Below are 20663 nucleotides of genomic sequence, written 5' to 3' on the forward strand. Positions count from 1 at the left end.
TGTGAATCGAGATCATATTCAAGACAAGAGGAACAGAGATCCTAAAACCTATTAAAATTGTGGCACTTTGCTAGTTTTGCAAAGATTACACTTGAAAGTCTTAAACATTACAGTAAGCTTACAGCTGTCACAGCTGAAAATACTCTTTCACTTTTTCCTAGGTGTAAAAAATCAGATAAAAATTATAGATATTGGGGGCTGTCAGAGCCTAGAAAGTCCTTTCCAGAGCTGATTTTATCTTAGGGTTTTCATTTCAATTGATAAATAGAAGAGTCTGAGAAAATGTTATTACTGATACCTCTCCAGAGAGTGGAGATAATTCATGTTCTTCCATTTTCTCCCATACTGTTTGCTCATTTTTGACTTTTCCAAGAAAGTTAATGTTTCTTGAGATCTCCACCCATTTTTGCTAAACTGTACCCTCTCTGGAAATCCCTGCCAAAATAACAGCATGAGATACAGCTATTGGCTTTAGAACTGGAACTATATTTTCAGATCCTGACCGAGACAGAGTAACTGCTCTTAGCTTGTAACAATTAATGGCAGAAAAAATATTTGGCTTATTTCTGTCTTCCTTTTCTAGGTACCATGCACAAAAAAAAAGAAAAACCAAAACAATTCTGTACTGGGAAACGCCAAAAAATCAAACTGCAAAATTAAAAATTGGAGAATGAGATAGGGTGCAATTGTGGGAAGCTCTTACAGCCATCTGATTCATCTGAAAAGGTGGCTTGGCTCCTCAGTGGCACTGGAGTGTCAGTGAAGCTGGCTGGTGTTCCCACAAGTTCCTCTGTCCAAACTCAGGGAGTTTTAGGCATGGGATTTGTTTTATTTCAAAATTGCATTTGGGAACACATTGACCCACAGCACATAACTTCATCACATTAATATCCTAATTTTTTTGAAAAGTAAACATAAAAACCAAAATATCCCCACAAGCTGAAATCCATTGCTTTACTTTTCTAGAAATCCTTTCATTTAGCTCATTGTACTTCCTGGTCTAAGATTTGTCAGGTTGTTAAAATGACACAGAATACTAAATTTCACTTGACAATTTCATCAGGTTAAAAACCAAACCCTTGGTATTGTTTATTTACTTGAATTTTTCCATTCTGTTCATTTTATATATGAAGTTACAGGATTGTCACCATATGGCATTTACCAAAACCAGGCACCTGTGAGGCTGCATTACTCTTCCAGAATCTTCCAGCACCCTGAGTCCTCCTGGCAACTAGTTACCAGCTCATCTTGTGGCTATTTCTAAAGAATTAGTTATGTCTGTTCCTAGGACTAAAAGTGCCAGTAGCTTGCAAATAGGGCAAGTTTGGCAATATTTCCCTTCTTTCTGTTGATAATCATAATTGCTTTGGTGGTGGCCTGCTGCCATGACTCATGATTGCACTGTTCTTCATTCATTCCCCAAGGACCTAAAAACTAACAAAAAGACCAGAATCTACCCTAAAATCTCTGGCATTTTTGGTAATGACCCTTAAATACAGAAGGCTGTGAGAAAACAACTCTAAATGTTGGGTTGAGAGTTGAGTGGATGACTGGGACAGGTTTGCCTTGACTTCATCCTATAAATCCCTATAAATCCTCATTCAATAGTAAAATCCTACCCATGGTAAAAATCATCTAGATGGACCAATTTCTACAAATTATGGAAAATAGAGCCATAGCCGCTTTCTTTCTGGCCACTGAGTCATTTAAACTTAGTGGAAATTATGTTTTCAAAGACTCTTCTGTCCTTCTTGGATGAGAGACACACTGAGAAGTTTGACAAAGCAGAGAGCTCATTGTAATAATGCTAATGATCCTGTTTCGGATCCCTGTTTGCAGTTGTACAGAAAGGATGTATTTTGTCTTCATGCAGCCTTAAGCAAACCCAGGGTCTGACCCTGCAGCCTCTGGAACGCAGTCACGACTGTTGGGGAGATAACATCGCCCATGTCGCTGCTGTATCAGCTTTCTGCTGGCATCGGTTCAGTTCTCCTTACAGCAACAATCTCCCTTTTCTTAGCCCTCAGCTAACTTCCAGCTTTCACTGGTGCAACTGCTGCTTTCTCAGTTATTCCAACTTTAAGGGTCACTGGAGAGCCAACCTCCAGATTAAGTCTTCTCTCTCTTCTTATCTAGTAACGAGAATCTCTGAAAATCACCGTAACGAGACAACCCACTTCTTCACTCTCCTAATGGAAGATAGCAAAGGCAAACTACTCCAGCTTGTGTACCAGCAACCTTCAGGCTGGATTTGAGCAGGCAGCAGGCATAAAGAAAGTTTTCTTTTTACATGTGTCATGAGACATTTAATCCCAAAGCTGCTACTTGGAACAACAACATAAAGAGCCAAAGTTTTGTTCTTTGAACAACATCATGGCTATTACCCAAAACTGTGTCCCTGGAGATACTGTCTGATTGATGTTAAAATCTGTTGATCAGGTACTGAGAAAAGCAGACTCAAACATTTCTCCCCACCCTCAAAAAGTAGTGCAACACCATACTGTAAACTAATAAAAAATTTAATTTTTCAATAATTTGTGCACAGTCATGACATTAGGGCTCTAATTCCATTTCAGGTTTTAAATCATTCTGTACAAAAGACTTGTCATGATTTAGATCCATGAAAGAGACTCTTGACATTTCAAACTCCCCATGTTATCCTGCTCAGATTCCAAAAGAAAAATTAACCTTCAGGACTAGACAAAGAATGCTCTGCTCTAAATATGCATTAGTAAGCTCCTTGGGAAAACTTTCAGTTTAAACACAGCTCTGGTTTATAGCTAGTATTTTCTATATTTCCTTGTTTTGTTTATTTTCAGGGATATTTGTTCCCTGCTAACAATGACAAGGGAGACGTTCATAAGGAGGCAGGGCCATCGCAGGATGTTGAGCCCAGCCATGGAAGTCATTCGGACAAGAGATAAGATTTCCCACATTCACCACGTTCAATAACAAGGCTAAGATGCCAAAAAGGAAGGAGCCCATGATTTTAAGGCACCAGAGGATGACGGTGTGAGCCTGAGGGTTTCCATCTCCATCCTACTGAAGCAATCAGTGGTAGAACCACAGGTACGGGTGCGAGTATGAGGGATTGAGCTGGTGTCCCAAACAGCCTGCTTGTGCTGACACAAAACACCTCCAGGCTGGAGCAAGCAGGACCACAGGGGGCTGCTGGTTTCTGACATCTAAAGGCGGCACTGGCATTTCCCATGAAAGCTGGGAATACCCTGGCTCAGTGTGGCCACTAGATAGTTGGCTACATGGCACATATAAGGACACAGTTTTGATGGCTAGTGAAAGCGTCTGAGCTATGCAGTAGAAGGAAGGCAGCTCTAAGCTGGTGCTTGCATAAAGATATTTGCAAGCTGTCATCAGCATGTCCAGAATTCCCCGTGAAAACCAGTTCCAAATCCAGAAGATTTGTTTGTCACATGAATATAGCACTATATCTAACAAGACCCATGTCTTCAAGCTTAGTACTCATTGTCACTCAAATAAATACATAATTTTTAACTAGGAGTGCCTTCTACCTTTCCAAGAGGGTTATTGCTTCTTTCCATCTCTAGACCACTTCCCTCTTCCCATCAGGCTGTCCATGTTTCTGAAAGCCTTGTGCCAGGTATGCTTCCTCATCCTTGCAAGTTAATGACCCAATTATTCTTCCAGCTGAGGTCTTGTCAAGGGTTTGCACAGTAGTATTAAAAATTTCTCACAACTACTGAAAAGACTTCACCACGCAGACTGTGGCACCACACTTGACTTTCTTATTTCCAGTTCCTGGTTGTCCAGTAACCAAACCTTTCCCCCTGTGCCTTGCCCAGCTGCTAAGCTTCTCATTTGCAGTGCCATCTCCCTAAAGACAGAATTGCCCCAACACTCCCACTAGACCAGATAAATCTATTTTACTTACAACAGCTGTCTGTTTAAAGGATACACGGAACAGCAAATGGTTTAGGTAATCCCTGTTGGGGATCAATTGCTGCCAAGTTTAGACCACTATTTATTTTCTCTCATTTCCAGACATTTAAGTACCAGAGGCGATGATCCACCAAGCAAGAGTGTTAGAAAAGCACAAACATCCCGACGACTGAATATATTCCTCTAAGAAAACATGAAGAAATTCTGACTAGAATGACATCTCTGAAGCAGACAGAATGTGCAGTTGTCTCCCCTGTGATGCATATACTTTGGCTGTTCTCAGATGACAGAACAAGGAGCACTTCAGAGCACCTCCTCACAGTTCTGGGTGCCCCAGGGAAAGCATTATGATTTTCTCAGAATTCTAACAAGAAGACCAAAGTTTTCAAAGACATAATTCTCCCCTTATTTATTCAAGTTATGGTCTTTTTCCTTGTCACTGCCATGACAGACTACTGGTTTCAGGGACGCTTGTCCTGCATCTCGACATTTCCAAATCTACGTGTCCCAGAAAAATTACCCACAATTAATTTTCTGTTAAAAATCAAAATCACAAATGCAGTTCTACATTTATGATCAGATCCATGTCTTTAATTTCCTTTCAGACTCACGGCATGGTACCATGTCACACAGCATGAACAGGGACAATGTAATCCTGCCATGTTCCGATGCTGGTGGGCCTTCCCTCCTGGGCATATCCAGTTCCTGTTTTGGCAGACTTACACACTCTCCCCAGACTCCTGATAAGGCTGAAGTGTTTTCCATCTCTCTGCTTACTTGCTGCACTGTTTTAGCAAAATTATGGTTTTTGCAAGCAAATAAAAAAGAAACTTTTGAGGCAGCTTTGCAGGGATCTACACAAAACTTCATGAGTTAAAATGGCACAGTTAGGAAGGCAAAAAAACAGACCTGTAACAAAATCCACTGCTGAGCCTTCTGGATAGTTAACAAGGGAAAAGAGAGAGTATGCTCTGCCTTGGCATCTGGAAGGAGCAGACTCAACCTTAAAATCAATTCTCTTTTCTACTCTCTGCAGTTCAGAGATGTTGATAAATGCAGGAGAATTCAGAGAACCAAGAAAGAGATGGAAAGGCGAGGGAATACAGAGCATCCTCCTATTTGACCTGACAAAGTTATTGAACACAGACTTGATCACATTCTAAAATGATATTTGCAGCTTGTTGGTTTTGTTTTGTTTTTCACATCAGCAAGTTGAAAAGTTCTACCACACATCAGGATTAACTGCTCCCTCTCAATTCTTTTGTTCCATCTACCCTTTACTTGATCACAGGCAGATGATACACAGGCATTGAACTCCCACCAAACTCAATGGGTTGAAGCATCCAAATGGTTTGATCATCCATCTCTTAGGGCATCACAGGGCTGAGAATAAACTTACACTGATCTTGACATGACAGGGCTAAAAATGCAAAGTCTCATTTGTTTTAGTGAAGACACACTAGTTCATTGAGGATTTCCAACTTTTTAGAATAATTGCATACACGTTATTTATTTATTTAGAAGCAGACAGAAGTGTTGATCAGGCAAAAAAATTGTGCAAGAAACCTGGGTTTTGCTAGGTTTTTGTTGGGGCTTTTTGTCTTGCTGTTTTTTTCCTTTAATCTTGCATAACCAACAATCAAAAATAACTTTAAAAATCTATGGTGAGACAGAAGAGTTCTAAAAAAACAAAACTTAATTGCTCATACACAGTAATTGCTGAGTTAGATGATTCATTGTTAAATACAATCAAATTGCTTCATCCTGATGGGAACTGGGAGACCTCACAAAAGTTGAATTTCAGGGACAAAATCCTATTTTCACCATTATATAAAGCAGCATAAATCCAGAGAAGTTCAATCAAATCCAATGGAACTATATCCAGTCTGCACTAGTGGTGCAAAACAGGTTTTGACTATAGCTAATTTTTTTGTACACAGGCATTAAACTCAAACACAAAGTATTCATGGTCACTTGGATGAGAGATTAATTTATGTACCAATTTTATGTGCATATGCTGTGGTATCTCAGCCTAAATTTCTTCCAAGATAATTCATACTTTGCCATTGCAGACAGTTAAAAGACTGTCAGAATCTTTCTAACTTCAAGACCTGAGATGGTAAGTTTATAAATAATTTCTTTTTGTTATGGTTTTCAGCCTTATGCTGTAAAAGGAAAACATCAGGGTGGCTAATCCTCCATCTAAACATTGTCTTTACAAAGGGAATGGTGAAAAATCCAAATGTAGCCTATGAATTACCTCGGAGTAGTTAACATAAAAATACATTGTGGAAAATTTACTCTTTAAGAAGGAAATTTATAAAATGAAGTTGTATGAAAATCAGTATGAAAAAAATGCAAACCAAAGACAGCAGGTGTCTGCCTTTCAAAGTCTTCCAAAGATGTGCATTTAGTCTGAGTAAAGCAGGCAGATAATCTGCCATGCACTATGTATCTGCTACCAAATAATGAAAAACATCTTGCATCTGCTCATAAAACTTGTATTTCAGGAAGGGCTGCAAAAGAAATGTTCTGCCCAATAAACTAAGCTACATTTCATAAAGGTATCACGAAATGTCTCAGGGAGTCTTTCAGGTGGGGAATGTTTTCCTACAACACGGCAGTAAAAGATGGAAAAGCACCTCCAAAGAATAACAACTTCATTTTGTCTCCAGGAATAAGAAAAAACTTGGAATTATTTAAAATCTGCTGTTTAGTCCATTTAAAAAATAAAACTTTTTCTAATAGAAGCTAGCATCTACTTCTCTATTTACCAAGACTCTGCTTCTCCAAATAAACCTTCCTCACCAACAAACTTTTTCATACATACAAATGGGCTTAGGTACAACAGTTTTCCTTCCAAATAAATCAGGATTAAGGTAGCTTTTTGTTCAGATATTGATATCCTGTTGCAAAACACCAAATTGACACTCGACTTCCAAACCCATATTTTGGGAGTCTCTGCTTATCTCTGCATTGTCATCAGATAGTTTGGGATGATGCAAGGATACATGGTTCAAGTCTTCCCCACAGCAGCCTGATAGGGAAATCAGGACGTGGTTAGGATCAATTCTAAAACTTATGTTCTCAAGCATTTCCCACAAATATCAACCACACGCCTGCAGAGCAAGACATCACACAGCCATTTCCAGTTCTCTGCTGCTTTGCAGCTCTTTTCCACATGCATCCCATTGAAGCAGGCAGGATATTAAATCTTTTGAAACACTTAATCTTCTCACAACTGAGACTGGATTTCAGTAATAAACACTTGCTGTAATTTTTCATCCTTTGGGCCATTATATTTCCAGGAAGCAAGGTCAAGATGGCATTTAATAAAAGGGTTGCTAGATTTGTTTGGTTCTTTCTTCCAAAAGAGGAGCCTTACAGAGGCAAGCAACAAATGGAACAATGTGGAATACGGCCAGGATCTTCAGACCTAATACACAATTAAGAGGAATCTGAACACAGGAAAGTTTTCCCTCTAATTCCATCCTGAATATATATTTGTCCTGTATTAAATCTTTGTCAAGTCCTTGAGGAAAATTTCTTGGAAGAGTTTTCTTTTCATTGGAACTACTTGTAAGTGTAATGACTGTAAGGTCAATGAAAATGTTTGAGGTCTACTTTTACTGGTATTTAAAAATATCCAGAGGTCTATACTGCAAACAAGGATGTATAAATAAATATATGTGTATTTTTGCCATTGTTGTTCCTGACTACTTGTTTTCTACTGCTATTTTCACTCTGTCACAGTTATTTTCACTGGAGATGTTCCAGTGATGTACCATTAGCTTACTCCCACTGTGGAAATGCTCTGGATACTTTTGAAACATAAGAAAACATCTCAAAAATCTAATTTGTCTCTTGGTGGGTATGAAAAAATATACTTTTAAAAATGTGCATTTTTTTTTTTCTTATCTTGAACAGTAGTATTTTGTTGAACTGGAATGACAGCAAATCACTAAAGTAAACAAAGTCTAGCAAGTTACTTTAACATTTGATTTACAACAATCCTCTTTGCTGTAACAGGAGTGCTACATCTTCAGCATAAACTTTCAGGTTCTCTTTGTGCCTCTCTCTCTGTGAGGCATAAATTAGGCTTTCCCCTCCATTTTATAGCTGGAGAATTAGGTAATACTGACATCCTATAGAGAACTTCAGTGGGTAACTGAAAGCAGAATTTGGCATGATACAGCTCCTTGAGGAGCAGAGAAACGGAGCCCAGGACCTAGAACTCGACTCTTGGCAAGGCCCTCCTAAGGTTAAACCCTGCTGCCTCCCTGGATCACAGTGCTCCCACTGATGTAAATCTGGAAGGGCACTGTCCAGGACCCTTCCAGGCACGGTCAATAAAACCGCAAATTCAAGTGTGGGTCAGTGCGAGGACAACAAACAGCAAAAACAAGACTCTGGCCAAGAATCTCTGCTTGGAAAACCAGGCAGAGAATTCGCTTTGTTGGTAAGATGCGTTCAATCTGCTTTAACATCTTTCTGTATTCTTTTTTTTTTTTTCATGGAATGCTAAGAATAATTATGAAGAATTCCCCAACTGACGCACTTTGGTGTAGGTCCAGGGAAGTCAGCAGAGCTGTGGAAATGCAAACCTCTGCAAATCTTTTCATACAACCTCTTTTGTGCCCATGCAGGGGCCAAGAAAGACATCTTTTAACAGAGGTGAGCTTCTAAGAAAAATCGAAAAGGGGCCAGTCCTGCAGACACAATCATAAAATGTTCTTAAGCTCCTGCGCCACACAGAGAAATTTCTGCTGGAAAAGGGCATAATTTAAGATCAAACACAAGGAGAAGGTTTGATTGCACTTTGAATTTACTTCAAACCCAGAGGAGATTCAGGAATACACGTCTGTCTTTGCAAAATCTTGTGGATAAAGCTCTTTGCTGAGGTTATATGACAGCAAAATTTCCATTTCTCTTTAAGTTCTAAAACTAAGAGGAAATATGATGTTAGCCTGCTGTGAAGCAAGCTTTCCCTTTCTCCTCATTGACCATAAATACTGAAAAGAACTGGTGCCTGAACTCCTAAAGCAGACTCCGAACAGAAATATCTGAAAATTGGGAAGTGTCAGATAGTCCCAATTCCCTCTGTCATCCCTAATTTACTATGCATTGATGGAAGTTAGAAATGTAGGGAACTGAAGTGTGACACTGAGCAGGGCAACACTCTTTGAAGTAGCATGTCCAGTATCTTCTGGTTTGCTACTAGACAAGCTAGAAGGTGAGCAGGATAAGGTAGAATTAAAATGAATCCCACATTCTCTATTTCTAATTACATTCCCCATTCCATTTTGTGTTTCTTAATTTTAAAATGAGAAGAGCTTGAAATGAATACTTTTGCATGAAAACTCTAAAAAAACCCCCAAACCCCCACAAACCAAACAAACTAACAAATAAAACAAAAAAATAAAAAAACTCCAAAAAAAAAGAAGCAAAAAGTCCCAAATGAAACCAAACAACAACAACAAAAAAACAACCACAAAGCCTCCACAATGATCTATTTGCAATAGGCTCCTTATCTCTCCAGGCAAGTCCAGTAGAGTAGGCATACACTTTCCTTGGGAAAACAAAACGAATAAAAAAACCCTAATAAGATTTTGAAATCCAAATATGCATCAAAATTATCTTCATACAACTGCCTAAGCAAACATACTATTTGCATACAAGCAGCCCATTAGGTAATACATCAAGAAATCAGTGTCTGAGGCACCACAGGAGTCACAGTCTGAGGCACCACTTGCCCTTAGACTGTCCAGGCCACTGTGCAGACCAGCAGCTGGGTTCATCACGCTGCAGAATCCCAAAGATCAGCCCAGGCTTCCAGCATTGTCTGTCTCCCACTGCTCCTTACCCCTGCCTCAGGAAGCTGCAGTTAAAAGCACATATTCCCAGTAGGATTAAGCACTTACCAAACAGTAGCTCTAGTCCTGGTCCCTCAAGCCTCTTTCTCAACCTCCACTTCTCAATCACTAAGAACTACCAATAAAATACCAAAAACCCTATTTTCACCTGTTTTTTTCCTCTTTGCACATATAATGTTTTAAAGATAAAATAATTTTCCCTTTGGCTATTTTTGTTTCAACTCTCCAAGGCAATAATCTCTAAACGAAGGGGTTTTGTCAGAACTCCAGAGAGCAGTGTTTAGGAAATGACACCCCAATTTTGGTGCAGCTATGATAATAAACTCTTTAGTGAAAATTGAGTATGATAATAACATCTTATTGAGTAGGCAAGATGTCTGGTTTACAACATACATTTAAAGTGTTGAATCTGATCACAGAAATATTAACATTCCGCAAAGACACTGGAGCTCTGGGCAGGAAGTTATTTACAAAGAAAAAATGCATCCAATAAAGTAATTTTCTCTCTCTTGTACAGAGTTCTGAGCACACTTTTTTCCTGGATGTACTTTCACAAATTTCTATATTTTCAGCATTCATCCGTTTCTCATGAGATATGATAATACTTTATGTATTTCTTCATCCATTTTGCAGACTGTGCCCTACAACTTCTTGGACATGCACACTTTGTTACAGAGAATTAGGTGGTTCAACCTTCCTCCTTTACAGTTGATAATGAGATAACGAAGCCAACATGAACACTCCTGCTTTATGCTGGAAGCTATGTACCAATAATTTTTCCCTAGAAAGATAAATAATATGTTTTCTAGCCCAGAAGAATATGTTTTTATATTTCTCCAAACTCACACTCTACAACAACTTGCCATTGACCTATAATATGCTTATTCATTTTTCCAAAAATGATCCACTTAAAAACTTGGATTATAGCTTAGATTTTGCCTCTCTTTCCTACTTGAAACACTATGTCTACACCACTTTATCTCCCAGTCCATTTGAAAAGGAAGGAGAAGAATTCTGTTTAATGTGTGTTTACTACTAAGTAGCTGCTAAAATTAATACAGTTAGTACAAACACTGTGTATTTCACCTCATTTTAATTACAGCACAGATTGTCAATTAAAATGAATGTGGTTAGAGCTTGAAACTAACAAAGAAACTCAGAAGAAATTATTTACAATAGCTGGATGTATGCTAAATGCTTGATGGTCTTGTACTTCATTTTTTGAACCAGGATCAGCAATGAAATCAACACAACACAATGGAAAACACTCTTTAAGGGAGAAGGATTTTCCAAACACTAAGCTCTGAGATTACTGTCTAAAAGAGAAATTGTTTTTCTCCTCAACTGTTAAACAGAGCTACTCTCACGGAGATGCAAACAAATTGTTTTTTTTTTTACTAGGCCAAGAAGAAATCAAGTCAGGACTGCATGGATTCTGCTTTCCATTGTTTCTGCTTACAATTGGAACCACATAGAAGAACTGGCAAAGTTGAGCAGCAGGGTGACATTTGCTACTGTTAGTTTATAAAAGAAGCTCCTATTAGTTTGAAAACTGAAACCAAGCAAGCAGAAAATAGACAACACATAAAAAAAAAACCTGAGCAGACTTTGGGGAAAGCATTTTTTTACTGCAAATCAAAGTCAGCTTTGCTCGTTTGGGCTGGTGGGCACAATCAAAAAGAGGAACCCTGGAGTGATCCATATGTATGAGACGTAAGCAACACAAGGTCTCCAGAGAGGAGAGACCCATCTCCCTGTCACTGCCTCATGACAAAGCCCTGTGCCATCCCCAGCAGCTCCAGCTGGAGTGACATGGGTACTGAGCACTCAGCAGTGACTCACACCTTGAGGCAAAAGTCATCTCAGGGCTCAGGGCACTGGGGTGGAGGCAAGACCAAAATACTAAACTCAGGACTGTGAGGATTCACTACAATCCCAAAAGTCACCACAACCCCAAAATCACACCTGCCCAAATGACCAGCACTGCACAAGAGTGAGCATAATCTGAAATGAGATCTATCCCAGGTACAGGGTAACTGCTTACTGTACATCAACATTAGGCACCTCCCTTATACCTGCTTCGTGTGACCTTGTTCCCCACATACAGTAATTTCCCTTCTACACATGCAATGACAGAAAAACAGAACTGCACAGCAGAGGTCTCAAAAACCCTGCTGCTCACACGTTCTTTGTACTGGGCAATGGCTTTCACAGCAGAATATGGGCAATCCTGTCTTACCTGGGATCTCTAGCAAGCCTGATCTACTTTTCCACGGGTACCTTAAATATTTCATGCTTAACTTCTTCCAAAAAACCTCTTTGCTATGACAAGGAACACAGGCAATCTGAACAGAGCAAGGGCTGAAAGGGAAATTTAAATATCTGCCTGTAAGTTGTCCCTCCTGCCCCTGCACAGACACACACTTTACAGAGAGGGACAGAGAGGGAGAGAGATTTTCCAGACTGAGGAAGGAAGGAAGGGGAGAGGCTGTCAAGGGAAGATGCATCAGGGCCTTTAGCTTAGCTCCAAATCTAGCTGGGAGAACAGGAATCCTCCCAGGAGTGCGTGCATGTGGGTTTTTGTCTGATTTTGGCTGATGTTTTGTTTTTATGGGTTCAACTTAAATAGAAGCCTGGGAGCATTTAAATTATACTTCTTTGGGGAGTGATTACCTCCCTTCTGTCACACACATATCTGTCACACAAACCACCACAAAGACAGAATTTTTGTCTTTTTATGGCTGAATCAGTTCTTTTTTCTGCTTGTTCCATGCCCCTGGGTGTTTTGTCCTTTCTCTTCACTGCTGCTCCATATCTTTATCCTTCCATTACTGCCTTTTCTGTCTTGCCTGTTTTGTCTGCAATCAGTACAGCACAACTCAGCTCAATGGGTGTCTACCACAATGGGAGCAGTAATACAAGTATTAATAACATCCTGCTGTTAGTAGGAGAGACTACAATCACTTTTTTAAGGACAAAACAGCCTGACCTTAGGGAACATATACAATACTTAAGATAATTACAAACGTCATGCTCCCTTTGGCGGCCTATTTTTATTACCTATTTCGTATCAGGCATGGGAGGCCCTGGGGCTACTATTTTGTTTGTCTGGAGTCTCTGAGCTAGACGACATGGCCAGCAAAGTCAGTTCATATTTAACCCTATATTCTGTAGATGAAAACCATAATGCAAAGCACCTGGGTTTCATTATCAATCAAACCACCAAGTAGGGCACTTATCATAAAGCTCTTGGCTTGCCAGTTCTAAAATTCTCCAAACTGCTTTGATGTGAACATCAAAAACTCCTGGCCTACGTGAACGACCACTTGCCTGACCTCATCCTTTAATTAGCACATTGTTCCTGAGAGAACCACTCACAGTAATTATGCAACGTTCTTTAAGACCATTAATTAAATTGTTTCATTTTGTAGTGAATTGGCTGTACAGAGGAGACACTGCATAGGAAACCCACAGGAGCACCAGGTTTTGCTGCAGGAGTCTCTGCTGCAGCCAATATCATCCACATCTGCTGAGATCTCAGGTGTCCCTAACATCACCAAAAACCAGAAATAATTTGGTTTCTTATTCTTAGCACCTGAGACAGAAAAGTGACACAGAAAGCCACGGCCACCCAAGTGTAGTGTGAAAGCCTAAAGGCAGCTGTATGGCGTTGGTGTTACCTTTAACCAGCAGATATTCACAATGTGTCTCAGTAGCTATGAGCAATCTGTTCCTCTGGCAATCACAGCGAAGAAAAATGAATGAAACTCAGGGCTGAATGCAGTCAGAACCATACAGCTTGAAGGTGCTACTTCCAAAGCAATAGTGAAAAATATCTAAGAAAGCAAGAAGAATCTCTTGGCACCATTGTAGCCTACACCGTTTTGTAAGAAAAGAAAAAAAGTACTGTATTGAAGAAAATTTTGTTCATAGATATGTATAAAGTTCTACCTGTGATGACAATTCCCTGGAAGATTTTTTTTTTATGTGAATTTATATGTATATTCTGTATGTTTAGTTTTCTGAAACCAATACAAAATTTGAAATCATATTCTCTCTACATTTTCAGCAAAATTCTACTATGGAGTGTATTTCCCTTCAAGATAACTGGAGATTAGGCAGTAGTTTGCTCTAATCAGGTTAGTTGCTTGTTTAACTGTTATATCAGTTGGGGCTCTGGTACGGAATAGTCAGCAAAACTTCAGAGAGTAAATGCAATAACAACTATAAAAAAGAAATTTATGAAAAGTAAAGTCAGAAGATAAGATGACCAAAGATTATCCCTGCTTGCTTCAGCTGAAAGCTCCAAAACTATATACAGCAATTTTTTCTCATGTTGGAAAGCTCTGCTACATGCTTGCTGAGTATCTGGGAACCAGGAATTGCATATGGTCCCCAAGGGCATATTAGTGAAAGTGCTGCTCTTTGTGAAACAGCTACAATCCAACTTCTTTGCAATTACTTTTATCTTTTAAGAATGTGAAAAATTATGCAGTCTATAAAAAATAGTAGGCTTCACCAGCAGTGTCAGCATTGAAGAAGGTAAAAGAAATGCTTGTGATCTCTGTTTAGCATCAGAACAAAGTAGGGTATAAATATATATGCATTCTCTTTCACAATACATTTGAATAGTCTTTTTTTTAGGAAGTATAGAAGAATTTTTTACAGCATAATTTAAAACCTGAAGTGCTGGAAGGACTTATGCAATACACTTATATCTGCTAACTATCAGATGAAGAAGCTGACAACCTACACTGAAATGTGTTAGTCCTATTTAAAAGATCTTGCTTGCAAAATACTAAAAAAAAAAGTTACAGATTAAGTTCGTAGCCAAGATTTAAGTTCTTCAACATGGAGCTTGCTTGGAGATATATATAAAGAGTTGGCTCATCTTTACAAAGATTTCACCATCATTAGCTAGAATTGTGCCCAGCACCCTAATTCTAAATTGTTTACTCCTTGCTGGTCTGCAGAAGGAAGGACCAGGATGTCTCCATCACTATATACACAAAATTAGGGTATAACCTGTCCTTGCATGCTTCATTTTCAGCAAAAAATGTAGGAGGCTACTTACAATGATGCCAGAGAGAGATGGATAATTTCTCTTACCATATCAATAGTGTATTTGTTTTAAAAATAGTCAGTTTTGTCAACCAATTTAGACTAACAGTTTCATCTGAATAAAAGAAAAAGAAACCCCAAATCTTCCCTTCGCCCATGAAGGCAATGGGTAAAGTGTTCATCCCAGATGTGCAGATCCAGGTTCAAATTTTCACCTCCCTGATTTACAGCTGTTGGTTTCCTTAATTTAACATTTTATAAAAATTTTCTGAGGAGCAGCAAGATTATTTCTTTCATGTCAACTTACAACAACATTTAAATGTCTAGTAGGCAAAGAGATGGGCATAGTCAGGCAATGAAAATATTCTTGTTTTCCCACATTTCATGCTTGAATCTTCCTACAGCTTCTAACAGCTTCCCACTAGAAAATGTTTCTAAGTACACATATTGAATAATTCTGAATAATTCACTACACTCTCTGAATTCTAACTGAGTAAAATATTTAGCTCTCCTAATGTACAACAGTTACTGTGGCAATCACACTTGTTGGTTTTTAAGAAGGGAGAAACTGCGATTAATAAATTGTACCAGATTAGATGTTGATCCTCCTGAATTTGGAAGTGACATAACCACTACCACTCCCTTTTGGGAACACAGGTCCACACTCAGGATGAGGCAAGGAAATACCTGCCCCAGATGCTGCTTTTCCTTCTGGACCAGAGGAAAACATACAGGAGCACTGTTTAAAATGGAAATGAAGGAAGGACTGTAATGAAAAGGACTACTGCAAGGATGCACAAACTGAATTGTCACAGGCACTGGAGAAAAATGCAACATTTGTGTAATTTTTATTATGCCAACAAAGTCTGTATGAGAGTGAAACAGGTTAACATCACATCCAAACTGGAGAAGACAGTAACAAGGCAGTGAGGCTTCATATTCTCATGCTGCCCAAATTTCCTAAAATTTGATTAATTTGGCATACGATAGGAATTCAAAGTCTTATTGGACCATACTGCTATCAATAAATCTGCAGAAATTCCTCTCCATACCTGCCTGATGGGGACATCAGTACTGGGTACTTTGTGCAGTTACATACAAAAGTTTAAATGAGATTTCCACAGAAAAGATTTTGTATAAGCTCCCTCCCCTTTTTGCATCTGTTCTTTTGTACTCTTATGAAAACAAATACAGAGGACATATAAAAAAAATCACAAATCAAACTAAACCAAGGGCCAGACTGCACACATTCAAAAGAAAAAAAATACGTCTGATTGTGTACGTGGTTGCTATGACCACAGGGAAAAATGCCAGTATATTCTCAGTGCTTGGCCCCACTTCTGGCTTGGTCCTCCACTTGGATCATCTTTAATCATAAGTAAATCTGGTTAAAAAAAATAAAATCAAGAAATATTTTCTGTGATGAAAAGATGCTATTTTTATTGAAGTGCTCTAAAAACATGCTGATTTTCATGACAAATTCCAGCAAGAGGAATAAAAGGATGGTATTACTTTCTATCAAGCATTTTGGTCAGGAATTTTGATATCTAGCTTCATATTATTCCTAATTTTATTTAACTAATTTCACAACAAATTATCAGTAGTGGTGCACGTTGCCTTATGCCTGATGTGTTATGATAAATTTTGTGTCAGTTTGTGTAATTTCTACACAAATGGTACTTTGACCTAGAAAAGAAGTTAGGTGTGTCTGCTAATAGTAAATAGAAGCTGACATTAACTATCCTGTTATCTACCTCTAACAATGTACATAAATTACATGACTATTGTCATTATGAAATACTGTGATAATGATGTGTAAAAAGATAAAAAATGAAGTGTAAGAATTCGTAAGAATAAACTATAGAACAGCAAAATCAAGTTTATCTGAAACCTGGAGTGAAAGCTCCTAAAACCCACAGCTGAGTTTCTACCAAGCTGAAGTTCTTTAAGAGCTGGTTGTCATTCCAGAGATGAAAACTGAATCCTTAAGCTCCTGAATGTCCTATGAAACAAAATCCGCCTTGAGGCACCACAGGATTAGTCAACACTTGCAAGTTTCCTGTTGTCTTGTTAACAGCCTCGACCTCAAAGTATTAATGAATCTTACATTAAAATGTGTTCTGCCAAGGGTTATCCCACGTGCCTGCTGAGAGCACACCTTGCTACCAGGAGCAGTGGGGTGCCCCTGGGGTTCACCACCTGGGGTGGGTGATGCTGCAGGTCCTTGCCAGGGCACGCCACAGCTCCGAGGGGCAGGACTGCCAGCTCAGGTCTGCGCTCTGCTGAGCAGAGCTGCTCCCTCTCAGAGTTGCTCTCCTGCTCTTGTGCATCTCTCATGAAGGAGACCTTGCAGGGTGAGGAATGGAGCCCTCACCCAAGCCTAAAGGTTAAACCTTAAAAATACATGATTACACAGAAATGGATTTTTTTTTCTTTTTTAAAGCAAGGGAGGCTTGGAAGTCAGAGATACAGAAAGTGCTTGAACTAAAACAACCAAGAAGTCAATGCAGCAATTTCCAAATTCTCATCCACACAGGCTGTGCTGATTTGAGAGAGTGAATATCACTTGGGATTGTGCAGAGGGAGAGCTGGGGAGGGAGGCCTGTCACAACCAGAGCCCAAAGGTCAGAAATACCTCAGAAAGGATGACAGAAGTGGGAATTGGCAGCTGGACAGAGTCCTGCTTTCTTTGCACAGTGGTCCATAGCTGCCAGTGGAGCCTGTGTAGTCCTCCTCTGTCACACACAAAGCAGAATCACTTTCCTCAGACGGATTTTGGGACACGTACAAAGGAGCAGGATGGTCATGTGTGTGCTGCCTTATGCAGCTACCACTCTGGCTTCTTCAATCAGTAACTCCGCACTCAGAACTGTCTTGTCCACCCCAGTGCTCTGCCCCCAAAACCAGAGAAATGCTGCAGCTTCAACCAAGAACCTGCAAAACCTTCACACTGTCCCTCTCCAAAATGTGCTGCCACTGGGCGCTACAGAGCTGCCTGCAAGAGGGCTCTGCCTCACCTTCACAGAGAGAGGAGAGAGACAAGATAAGGGATGCAGGGAAGGGTGGTCTCCATTCCCTGCACAGCCCTTCCCAGGGACTGGGGGGAAGCTGATGCTCCTAAGAACTGGGCAGTGGCAGGACACTGTCCCAGGTGTCCGTGTCTGCCAGAGGGCATGAACAAGCCCGAGAGCATGGGAGAGGGACAGCACTGCTGCAATGTTTGTCTACAGCTCCTTGGAACTAATGCCAAACAGAAGAGAAAGACACTCTCTGAAGAGATGGACACTCTCTGTAACACTTTCTACATGTGTTACTGTATTTTTGGTGTACAGAAGTGGCTCCTTGTCACATGCAAGCATACACACACAGGCAGAGCACAGCTGCCTCCACAAAGCAGCCTCTCATAAGAAGCAGCTTTCATACATGAAATATCTCGTCTGTGGGGATGAGGCTAACCTGAGGGCATCAGTGAAGGGGCGCACACAAGGTGCGTGCTCATACTTTGTGTACAGCTCTTCAAAAAAGCACATTCACTGTCAATTACTGACAGCTCTGGACAGCTATCATCATTAAATAGATTATGTTTCTCAAACGCACAGCTGAAAAATGAAAACTCGTGGTTAGATTCATCTTACTTAATTTCAGAGGCCTCTGTCGCATTTCTCCCCCAGCGCTGGTTGCTGAAGAAGTTACCAATTCTGAGAGTGATTCATCTACCTAACTTCAGATACGTTTTGCGTAGCACAAATCCGGACGATCTCGCTGATTATCCTGTAACTGATGCAGCTAGAGCTCCCATGTGGTCCCGGACACCCGGGTCAGAGGAAGCCTCTCTCATCGTATCAAAACTGTCTGTGGATTCGGTACAGCAATGAGAACCACACGCGCCCTCTCTCTCCAGCGATGTCTCAGAGATGACGTTTGCAGCGAGTTACCGAAACCCTTCCCCGGGACAGCCGCAGGACTTGCCAGGGGAGATGCGGAACGCGGGAGGGGTGTGACCAAGTTACCTGCTCGCGGTTCACGGGGTCGTGGGAGCGCCGGGGTGGGCTAGCACAGAGCAGGGGGGAGACAAACAGCTGGCACAGCTGCCGTCCCTGCCTCTGACACCCACACGAGTGTGTCCCCCCCGCCTTCCCCGCGGGCAGCGAGTCCCCAGCAGCGGACACGGGTGAGCCCCGCGCCCCCTCTGCCCCGCGTCCTCCGCGGCTGCGGCGCTCACCTGAAGCAGGTGGTGAGCTCTCCCGTGGGCTTCAGGCAGGGGTACCGGGTGGTGGCGATTTTGTTCTCGGAGCAAACCTCCCTGCAAGGCGGGGAGTCGGAGTATTAAAAAAACCCCACAGGGTAGGAAAAAAGAAAAAGAAGGTGGTAGATGGCGAGGACACGCACAGAAGCAGCCTCGCAATCGCAACACCCACCTGTCGCCGTCCTGCGGCTCCTCCCGGTAGGTCCAGGCGTGTCCCAGCGCCAGGAGCAGCAGCAGCCGGAGCGGGGCCAGGCTGCCGGCCGGCCGCCCCATCGGGCCGTCGCTCCCCTCCGCGCCGCGCCGGCTCTGCCCGCCCCGGCCGGCGGCGGGGCTGCGCCGACCCGCGCTCCTCCCGCCCCGCCGCGGGGCCGCCCCCCGCCGCCGACAGATGTGCCCGCGGGGAGGGGCCGCGCGCGCCCAGATGTGCCGGCAGATGCTGCCCCGCGGCGGGGCGGCGGCCAGATGTGTCAGGGTCGCTGCAGATGTGCGGCGGGAGTGAGGGGACATCAATACACGGCCCCGCAAAGCCACGCTCCACTCCCGACCCCCCGGCTGCGGGCAAGGCAGGGAAGAGGGGGAGAAGGGTGCCCGCCCCAGGGTGAGGGGGACGGAAAGTGGTGGAAAGGTCCGGAGCGACGGGGGTGATCAGCGGCTCTCGGTGCACCACCGCTGATGCTTTCCAGATTCGGCTTTATCTCAAATCTCTTCCCCAAAGGAGCAGAGCAGTTCAAAGCATCTCTGCTGCGACGGCTGTTTATCCTTGTGTACAGCTGCCACTTCCCCACCATTCATAAAGATGGAGATTAATGACAGCAGACTCCCGACAAAGCAGCGCATGGGGTTCGGCCCGCTTTACCATATCCTGTTTTCACGGTTAAGCTGCTTGGGACCAGGGGAGCGAACCTGCAGAGCCACCGTGCCTTTGCTAAGTGTTGGGCAGATGCATTGGCTTTAATCACCATGTAACTTCTTGCAGGTACCAGAAGCTCCAGGGACATGACAGAGTGCAAATCAGCTCTTTCCAGCACTTTCACCTGCAGTGTAAAAGACCTCATTTTGCAGTCAGAAAAATCAGGGAAATGTGAGCAATGGGTTGTACTCATATATCATTACAGCCAGAAAGTCAGGGTTATGCCAGGAGCTGTAATTCCTCTGTTAAACCAGCACAGGAGTAATAAAAGGGTGTGAGATTGAGAAACACACTTCCATTATTCCCCCTGCTGCAGGCACCATTTAAACAAGTAATTTCACCATTCTGTGCCTCAGTTTCCCATGTCTCTAAGAGGAAGTTTCTGATAACAAAATAAATAAATAAAAATGCAGATCCCCATATATGAATCAGCTATGATTAAACTGTTAATCCCTTTGGTATGCTGTACAGTACTCAGGAAAGAAAAAACCTAACTATAGATGAACTGGGAAATTATCGGATTTTTGAGAAGTTTTTCCTTACTTGCACATCATCCACTGTCATCATGGTCTGCCGACTGTGCTGTGAACTGCCAGCTTCAAGGTATTTCTCTCCCCTAGGCAGCACTGCGCACTCTCTGTGCTCCTGTGCTCAG

General features: G+C 41.6%; 1 protein-coding gene across 1 annotated transcript in view; it reads right to left on the reverse strand.

Annotated features, from left to right (window-relative positions):
- Positions 1 to 19386, reverse strand: part of CCBE1 (collagen and calcium binding EGF domains 1) — a 94598-nt gene extending 75212 nt beyond the window's left edge. Inside the window, exons 1-2 of the mRNA XM_064736458.1 lie at positions 19271 to 19386; positions 19075 to 19155 (exon numbers count right to left, since the gene is read on the reverse strand). Of these exons, the coding sequence (XP_064592528.1) occupies positions 19075 to 19155; positions 19271 to 19371 (182 nt within the window). The 5' untranslated portion in view covers positions 19372 to 19386. The remainder of the gene's footprint in view (positions 1 to 19074; positions 19156 to 19270) is intronic.
- Between the last annotated feature and the right edge of the window lie 1277 nt (positions 19387 to 20663).

Source organism: Zonotrichia leucophrys, chromosome Z (genome assembly GCF_028769735.1).
Source record: "Zonotrichia leucophrys gambelii isolate GWCS_2022_RI chromosome Z, RI_Zleu_2.0, whole genome shotgun sequence".
Lineage (NCBI taxonomy): Eukaryota > Metazoa > Chordata > Aves > Passeriformes > Passerellidae > Zonotrichia > Zonotrichia leucophrys.